Source organism: Triticum dicoccoides, chromosome 3B, assembly GCF_002162155.2.
Source record: "Triticum dicoccoides isolate Atlit2015 ecotype Zavitan chromosome 3B, WEW_v2.0, whole genome shotgun sequence".
Classification (NCBI taxonomy): Eukaryota; Viridiplantae; Streptophyta; class Magnoliopsida; order Poales; family Poaceae; genus Triticum; species Triticum dicoccoides.
In genome coordinates, this window is record NC_041385.1 from 699,251,674 (window position 1) to 699,261,313 (window position 9,640).

A 9,640-nucleotide genomic window follows, 5' to 3' on the forward strand; every position below is an offset into this window, starting at 1 on the left:
TTGTGAACTGTTTGATACGGCAGAACAAAATAACAAGGACTGCCTGGACATATTATTTAAAGGAAATATTTACTTTTTATAATTTTCTTAAGCTGTTGACATCGCAAATGGTTGCTGACATTTTTTTTTTCAAAATGGGGGAAGATCACCGTGGCCTCTGCCTCCAAGAGATGCACGCAGCCTTTTTATTAGATTATTCACAACACCTTACATGAGGAATTACAAAGATCAGATTGAAGCCACCAAAACTAACGACAGCTCACTAATCCTACAACACTGATGAAGGGGGAGTCGATGAACAGGGCCAACACCCTGACATCACACCAATGCGCATCATCTAAAAACCGAAGGCCTCGACAAGTCGCCCAACAGCGAGCAAGTGGCACAACCGGTCCAACAGACCCTTAGCGCGTACCAGCATACACGCTCCAGAAGTCTTCGCCGCCGCCGTCTTCTGCATACGTATAAGTGGTCCATATGCTCCTTTTGTAAAGAAATATAAAAGCGTTTAGATCACTACGGTGGGAGTACTGTATTCTTATCTTAAGTGACAATGTTTTATGGCAGTCTGGCGATTCATTCCATGTAACAAACCTAATCCAACACATAGAAAGCAACAACTAGTCACATCCACCTGTCATGACTATCTCCCTTTGTAAAAATCACAGTCGTGCTCTAGTTCCATAGGCCACAACTTCGCATTCAAATCAATATGGGGAAGGAAGATGCCACGACGGGGCGGCTAGGATTTCGACCGCCACCGCCTTAGGGCATCACTGTAGCTCGCGCTTCGGCTGTCTACGGTTCGTCGACAACCGCCCACCATCTCCCATCCCCTTTTCTCCCCATCTCCAACCTCTATGCCTAGGCGCAACGAGCGAGCACTTGCAGCAACGTCGAGCTCCTAGATGCATGGACATGGTGAAGAATGTGCTTTACATTCCACGGATCTAGCATTTGATTTTTGTGGCAAAAAATTATTCAAGAATTTGGACGCCTATTAGATGTTTGTGTAATGCATGTTAACAACGCTTACAAGCTTAGCCGAGAAGGGGCTTTTGCTTGTTAAGCTAAATGAGCCCGGTAGCTTGTTAACCCACCCCTGGATGCCACCTATGGGTCGAGTAGTGACTAGTGAGCGACCTGGAGAGACATCCCTCGCACCGCCGAGCCTCGCCCCTCCACGCCATCTTCTCCACAATTTGGTATTCCCATAGATAATGATAGAATTTTCATTTAAGTACATTTCACCTATTGTATTGTTCACCAATGAACTTATTCACATTTCCAGGATTAATTTCAACACCCAATTATCAGATAACTCGAACACAACATAGTTCAGTTGTAAGTCCAACATAGTTCCGCATCCATCTTGGACTAAAATAATGCATAATGCATTTCCCCCCTTGTTATATATTTCAAAATCTAACAATTGTTCATCTACATACAAGGATTGAATTTCAAATTAGGTTAAGATTTTACAATACACTAAAATTTTGACCCCAAAATCAGTATTTAATTTGGCAGGAGTAATAAGCATTAATGAACATAAGAGAATTCGGTTCGTGTTAATTCAGGCTCCTCGTTTCTTGGTTGAAAGCAAGTGGAAGAACCCATTTGATTGCTATATCATGGAACCTGGAGCAAACCAGTGCTTCTTTGCTCCCCAGTTTGCCCATGTTTATGGGGCTGGAAATCGAATCTGTGCGCTGTTCCCTGGGGGTTGTCTCGGACTGGCTTCGAAATACACAAGGGCAATTCTACCACATTCCCAATCTGAATTTACATCTCAACGGTAACAGATAAACTCATGCTTTACAAGTTACGACCAATATAAAGGGGGTTGAACGGAACTCTGTTAACCGGGAGAGATTACAAAATGGCATGCTCTCTCTACAGGGATATTTTCTCACACCACCCCCCAAAAGTTTACGAGCAGAAATAAAGTTATCTGATGTCACAGCAAAATAATCAGCTTGGTTGTTGGTCATAGAAAGGGAGACCAAGCACGGTGGGCATGGTAACAATGTTGGCTTGTGTATCGACAACATCAGGATCCGACTTCCTTTTCTTCTTCTTCATGTCACCAGCATTTTTGCTGCTCTCATCAGCTATTGCACTTGAGCTCGTTTCGCGAACCCTTTCAAGACTTTTCGGGACCTGGTTCTGTCCATAGTCAGTCACAGGGTATGTTGTAACGGGGTTCAACATGGATGGATGTGCGACTTGCACGGCCGCTGTGCTTTGTGTTACAACAGGGTGGCTATCTGGCAGTTTCGCTGCCGCAGCCAGCCTTTTCCGCTTCAGTCTCTCCTCATTCAGAACCTGGTTTAATTGAAAATAACAGCAAAACTAGTAAGCTTCATCTTGTGCAGTTTACTCTACTTTGAAGAGTAGATACAAGGCTACATTAAACAAATGAGTTCTCCAGCAAAATAGCAACTGATAATTGCAATACGACAATTCACAAGATAACAGGTTTCATACTATCATGGGATGCTTTCAAGTTTCAACCCATATGTGCTCATCATTATGCTACATCTGATTTACTAGCTTTTAACTCTAACCATGGATATCTAGAGTAAATACGGAAAAAGGACATGTATAATGATGACCTTCTGCTGGTTGTGTAATGTTCCCTTTCGCTCCTTTGATCTAGATATGGCATCTTTGATTCCAAATTTATCCATGTAACCTTGTGGCCATAATTCTGCAAGCTGGTCCCAAGAAAATAGTATCATATAAGCATATACTAAAGATAAATGCAGACGCTCATGAGATAAATTGGGCACCCATAACAAAGCTCCTTCAAAAGCAAAGCCTCACTCTGTTACACAAAAACTATATTGAAAACCCCTTGGCAAATCACAGACCACAATCCACATAAATATTGACAGAGTATACAGCTGAAAACTGCCTATTGTAAAAGCAGTTACAGGCATTCTTTGACAATTTTGGGTTATATAAGACCAATGATACCACACCATGATGCAAACTGAAATAACAAGCAGAATGTACACTACACATTTACCTAAGTTATACTATTTCTTTTGGCTGACATTTATTTACTACACTAAATATAACAGCAATTTGGCCTTGCTCTTCCCAAACGAAAGCACTACAAGAAAACTCACAAATGCTGATGAGCAGTGACAACTTTCTCAACTGAAACTGAGGGAAGGCCCCAACAGCAATTTCTATTTAGAGGAAATAATATTTACAAGAGAGGGGTGACAAAATTTTCTGAAAAACAAGTTTTGAGTGATGGTGAAAAACTGAGGGCCGAGTCTAAAATCTCTACATAGTACATACAAAATGAAGAAAAAAATTAAAGGTTCAGGAGCTCAGGGCTAATACCTCAACATATAGTTTCCTGCTTTGAGGACCCTTGTCTTCATCCATACCCTGACAAGCACGCAGGGAGATATTTGTCAACTAAACCAAACTAGGAGGAATGAAGCTAGAATCTCACTGAATCCACTTTTACGTTTACGTGTTTCGCTATTAAATGGTACTATAAATAAGAACCAAAAGAAGTTGTCACGAAAAAAATCAATTTCTCAATTATTCGCTAATGGACAACTGGACAGTATTATGTATCAATGTATGTCCGAAAGTCCTTATTTATTTCCATATTGAATAAGTAAGAATAATATTTGTGTCTGCTTCGAACTTACGGTGGAGCAGAGCAAGGGTTACGATAAGAGAGGGAGAGGAGGGTAGAGATTTCATTACTGCAGAGTTAAAAGCAGAGCGAGGACGTAAGTGAGAAAATGGGAGGGCAGAGACATTATGCCTTATGGAAAAATGGGAGAGAGGAGACATTATGCCTTTTCATGTGGTAAACCATAGCTGAGCTCAAGAGCACATATGTTCGGTTGGAGGCACATGACAGCGACACCATAGGATCGCGCGGGGGGGAGGCAAACCTAATAGAGCATGACTACACTTCCTTTTATTTTTCATCTACTGTTCCTTTGCCTTTTTTTGGAAGATACAGAAAGATCCGAAATAGCTCGGAATAAATAATAATTGTTCCGAGGGAACCTTCTACTGAGAGTTGACTATATAGGCTCTAAACAGGTAACTTCGGTACTAACCCCCCCTCTTTCATCCTTGTAAATAAACAAAAATGATCATCAACAGTGCAATTTGTCCAAACACCAAAATTTGACAAGATTACAGATTTATACCTCAACATACAGATCATACAGATCACATATTCTGTCCTCCAGTGCACTATCCATTGCAGACTTTCCTTTCAAATCTCTTCTTCCGTCAGTGACAGTCTGAAAATCATCAGCTGAGCCATCCTGTTGTTCATTGACCTGGCAGCACATATAAGAAAAAAGAGCATCTAACATCAAAAGTAACAAACACGAAAGCTAACATCAGGAAGATAATGGAAGTTCAGTACTTATTACACAATGATATATCTTTACCTTGGCCTTGGCAGCCATACTTGCTTTGACCATTTCACTGATCTCCATTTTTACTTGCTGCAACCTATCAGCCTTCTCTTGTTTAGCAGAGAGTCCTGATTTTACCAATTCCTTCATGTTTCTCTGTTCATAACATGAGTTAGAGATGGAAACAGGCGATGCACAAAGGATGACTGTGCCACGGTCACTTACAGGATCAGTTCAACACTACCAACATAAGCATGATTCAGAAACTACATACAGACTAATGGATAATAAGATATTCTCACTAGCAACATCTCATCTTGTTTTTACTGCGGTGCATCCAGACAGTAGATTTGCTCATGGTGGTGGTAGTTGTAGTGTTTGAATTCTGAAAGGAAATTCTGTAGCCAATTTATTGTTCATTTCTAACAAACTTACACAACGGCAACAAAGTATTGAAAAGGCTTTTTTCACTTCTTAATTATACTTTCTCTAATTTGACGAGAAATGTAGTAAACCGAAACATACTACCGAATGTAATTGGCATATACTACCTATGTTTTTAAGGCGACGCTTTGCTTTAAGGCGCGGGGGGGGGGGCTCGACGCCTAGGCGCCTAAAGCGGGCATATTTGCAAAGCGCTGGGGGGCGCCTCGACGCCGCCTTAAAAACATAGGATATACATGATGTTTTAAGTTGTGTTTAGTCAAATTCTTGCAACTTTGACTACTAAAGAGTAAAGACTAACACATAGAAAACTATTTACATTATAGATCATTTGAAAACAATAAAATATTACATCCCGAAAAGCTCCTCCATAACATAATATCCTGTGATCTTTTTGGCTATTATATTTCTATAAAAATGATGGTTTACATTACTTACTGGAGATCATGACAGTGTCCAAGAAAACATATATTCAGAACAAAGCAAGTAACTTTTTCCAATTTGGCATATACCAAAGACATGTTTCAGAACAAAGCAACGCATCTACTAAAAGTTGAGGAGCCAAGCACCTACGACATGCCTGTTTACTTCCATATAAAACCACAACTCACCTTCAGTGTCCTACGCACAACAAGGTGTCCAACTATGCCCATGAGCCGATCCATCAACTCATTTTCTTGTACCTTTCCATGATTTGTCTGCAAACAATAATATTACAAACAGCTAGCGATACTATACCATTAAAATTCAAGCAATACAGTGAGAAATCAAAAGGTGTTTGCATAGTTTACCAAGTGTTGTAAGTTCTATTTGCAAAATGGAAGATCAATTAGTACAAATGAACTACTGCGACACTAATTCATACTGAAATAATTAACTATGGCATCACAAAATATAAACAATTACCACTAGTATAAGACGCCCTGTAAAATGTAAGTTCATAGAACAATAAACAGCATGACACATGTGTCTGTACATATATTCTGTTTATAAACATTAATTTTCTAAAGATATAAGGTTAAAAAAAATTCTGAACTTCTCAAGAACGTACATAAATCAGAAATCACATGGAATACAAACATTCATAATTCAGATGCATTTAAATCACAAGAAAATCTGGTGGTGTTGCTACATACCGATAGCCTTGCAACCTTGGCAAGCTTTTGCTTCACTTCTGGAGGCAAGCGTCTTTGAGCTGATGCCTGAACATTTGGGTCAGCCTCACTAATATCAATAGCTGGCGATTTGTCTGCAAGGAAAATTTCAAGTATCTACAGTTACTTCCGGCACAACTACAGTCTACAGAGATTCAAGGGGGCTGATATAATACTCACAATTAGCAGCAATCTTTTGGAGATCCCGAATGGCTCGCTCAAGCCTAGTGCCTTTAGGTTTGGTACCTGCACTCTCCCTGCCAGTGGTCAGGTGCTGCAAAATCAAAACAAAATGTGACTTAGCATGCATCCAAGCCCAGTTTGATGGTTATTACTTACTCCCTCCATTCACAAATATAAGATGCTTTGGATATTTCAATATGGACTACATACAGACTGAAATGAGTGAACCAACACACTAAAATGCATCTATATACATCCGAATCAGGAAAAAGTTAAAACATCTTATAATGTGAACGGAGGGAGCATTTTAGTATGCAAATGTGTTCTCTAGAACAGTGAACGGGATATAATTCTTACCATTGCTTGTGTAGGATAGGCAGTAGCAGTACCAGACACATCCACGCCAGAGAAGTCGTTTGTTCCAGCTCTATCTTTGTGATATATTTTGCTGGTCGGATCTACATTTTCCCCATTGTAAGTCTGTTTTTGTTGAAAATCAAGTTGTGTTGAAGGATCTTTATCCCTGTACGCTGAAGCGTAGTCATATGTCTCACTGGTTGTTGACTTATTACCAAAATCAGTAGGCTGGAATGCCGGAGCTTTATGCTTTTCTAGGTCTTTTAGCTCTTTTGGAGAGGAGTATGGCACATCCTTACTCGATATCTTTGTACGTTTTGTAGCATCAACACCTGTGGCAAAATCAGTTGATCTCCTTTTTAGGAGTGCGGTTGCGCTGGATTTAGTCTTCACCACTCTGCTGCCTTCATGGTAATATTCACCATTGCCAGTAGCTACTTTTTTCCCACCGCTTGCTTTCCCAGGCATGTTCCTGATATTCAAATAATCACCTGTAGCACCCTGATTATTTTCAATATGATTAGCTGACTGGTCTTTGCTTCTCCTTTTCTTTGGCGCGACATTTGCTGATGTACCAGGTTCACTGCAAAAGATGGTAGGTGTAACATCCATGCTAACATATATGTAATGCATGTGCATAAGTAAAATTGTGTTGCTGCCAATCTGCTCTGCTGATTCAATAAAACTGGCTCAGAACATCTCTGCTGCCACATATGAAAATTGTCCACATACTATTACCTCGTTCTTCTCATCCACTTTTTGTTTTGTTCCAGCTAGGGCTGTAACCAACACAATCATGCTTTGCTTCAAGTTTGATCAGTACATTTAGTTGCATGCCACAGTTGTAACATGATGTGTCCTTATTTCAGACAGCACAAGATTGTATAGTTAATAGCTAAAGAAAGGGCACAACCGCACAAGTGATTGCAGCCAAAGTATTTTATGATAAATCAAACAGTAGACTAAATAGACATGGTATACTAGACTAAATGGTGAAAGGTTGTTAAGGTCGAACATACCCCCATGCCATCCAGCAAGATATCATACTAAAAGAAAACAGACATCCATTATGATGGCATGGAAGCTAGCAGAAGAAATGACGGCATGAATTTTCTATTAAATAATAACAAGAAAAATTTGAGGAACCTTACATCTGTTCCAATGTCCCTTTGTTAACAAAAAAACCAGTGTGCTTAGTCGTCAAATTATCAACTTCAAAATACTCATCCTACAAGCATAAGAAACATGAAAAGCAATCAACAATCAGTGACAATTCTTTCTCGATGCATATAATGAATTAGCAATGCAGAAAAAATGTTTCAACATGTCAAGTTACTAGGATAAATTCTATAAGCCTGCCTACCATGAGGTAAACTGAGTCGGTGTAAGTAATTACACAAAGAATTATCTAATATGCTGTGAATATTCAGTGCAATCGTATCCAGACATACAAGTCACATTATGTGTATACAATATACAAAGAATGAACTACCACTGCAATGCTGAAAGGGCCATGGTGTTGTCAAATCAAACTAATAAAAAGATTTGTTTTCATCCTAGCACTAAACTAAGAGTTCAGGCAGATACAACCATGGTTTTCGAGTCGCGACTGATGCGAGTCGCTCTGGGGCAGTGACTCAGAAGAAGTCGAGCCTGCGTTGTGACTTGAGTCGCGAGTCGACACTAAGCTGAGTCGACCATATTTTTGCGACTCATAGACTAGTCGTCGACTAGTCGCGACTAGTCGAGCGACTCAAAATCCAGGGATACAACAGATAGCAAAAAGGGAGCGCACAATGACTGTGAAGATGGGAATATAATCGACATCGTCAGTAAGCAAAGAGATTACTGTATTAGCAATATTATATCATCTCTCCATGATTACACCACAATATAAACAGCAACTAGAAGTTTATTAGTGCAGTGCACATCAATCAGATCAGAAAAGATACAGAAGAACCATATGGTCGTTCTCATATATATAAGATAGGACCAAGTAGAATTGAGCAACCAACCAATTCAGCATCATCAATAAAAGAATCATCAGTGTCATATTGATCGTCGTCCGGTACATCATCAAGATCTTCTTCATCGCTGCTATGTTTACCCTGGCAATTTGAATAGAGTCAGAACTCGGTGCATGGGCAATATGAAGTCAAATAATGTCATCATTCGTTACCATGTAAAGGCGCTCGATTTTCTCGATAACAGCATTAAACCGATTTGGCTGTGCTGGATCCTCTGGGTCATTTTCTGCAGGGTGTGCCTGATTTGAATAGCACACAGAGCACTCTTCAAATGTTCAGCATACACTATGTGAAACCAAAATGCTTGGCGAAGAGCAATGTATGTGGGAATGATAAGGTTGTGGCATAATAAACTACATGAATTACAAAGACAGCAGGAAATGACACTCTCCTCAAATGTTCAGCATACACTATGTGAAAATAAAATGGTTGGCGAAGAGCAATGTATGTGGGAATGATAAGGTTGTGGCATGACCAACTACATGAATTACAAAGACAGCAGGAAATGACACTGAACTACTGAAATATGGCACAGTTTGCTTCTAGTGCAACGCCCTTGCAACTATTTGGTCAGAGAAAACGAGCGCATAGATGCAATTATGCATCTAATGGCAGATGCAAACCTGAGCAGCAAACTATCACGCCCAAATCAACCGACAGACAGACAACACCCAAAGCAAGACTAGTACTGCTTACCGCAGCAGGCGGGCCCGGTTGTGCAGCAACTGCAGGCTCCGCAGGCACCACTGCCTGCGGCTGCGAAGGTGCGGCCGCCGCGTGCCCAGCCTCCTTCAGGAGCTTCTTCCACGACACGATGGTGGTCTCCCCGGGCCGGAGCTCCACGGAGAACACCTGCCTGCGGCACCCCGCCGCGGCTCCCGCGGCCGCGGCGGCAGGCGCCTGCTGCGCGGCGAGAGGCTGCGGGGCCGCGGCAGCGGAGGGCGCGGCGACCGGAACCCTAGCGACGGCGGGCGCGGCGGAGGAGGAGGGGGCAGGGGCGGGGACGGGGCCTTCCATCGCGACGCGAGGAGGCGGGGACGGTGTCGGGAGGTCACAGCATTAGATC

At 41.3% G+C, this 9,640-nt stretch overlaps 1 protein-coding gene across 1 annotated transcript; it reads right to left on the reverse strand.

Annotated features, from left to right (window-relative positions):
• Window positions 1–1,745: 1,745 nt before the first annotated feature.
• On the reverse strand, window positions 1,746–9,622 carry LOC119277960 (ubinuclein-1-like). Its single transcript, XM_037559312.1, has 13 exons — window positions 9,271–9,622; window positions 8,727–8,813; window positions 8,563–8,655; window positions 7,699–7,775; window positions 6,548–7,130; window positions 6,188–6,281; window positions 5,990–6,102; window positions 5,465–5,551; window positions 4,443–4,565; window positions 4,194–4,328; window positions 3,358–3,405; window positions 2,616–2,717; window positions 1,746–2,325 (listed from the first exon to the last, which is right to left on the reverse strand). Exons 1-13 carry the CDS (start codon window positions 9,589–9,591, stop codon window positions 1,972–1,974), a joined length of 2,217 nt encoding a protein of 738 aa, XP_037415209.1. The 5' UTR covers window positions 9,592–9,622; the 3' UTR covers window positions 1,746–1,971.
• Between the last annotated feature and the right edge of the window lie 18 nt (window positions 9,623–9,640).

Excerpts from the sequence above, each read along its gene's own strand:
- LOC119277960 (XM_037559312.1), bottom strand. The coding sequence starts at position 9,591 with ATGGAAGGCCCCGTCCCCGCCCCTGCCCCCTCCTCCTCCGCCGCGCCC. Across the intron at positions 7,776-8,562 it reads TTATTGATGATGCTGAATTG|GATGAGTATTTTGAAGTTGA; the intron begins GTTGGTTGCTCA and ends TTATGCTTGTAG. Across the intron at positions 2,326-2,615 it reads CATTACACAACCAGCAGAAG|GTTCTGAATGAGGAGAGACT; the intron begins GTCATCATTATA and ends CAATTAAACCAG.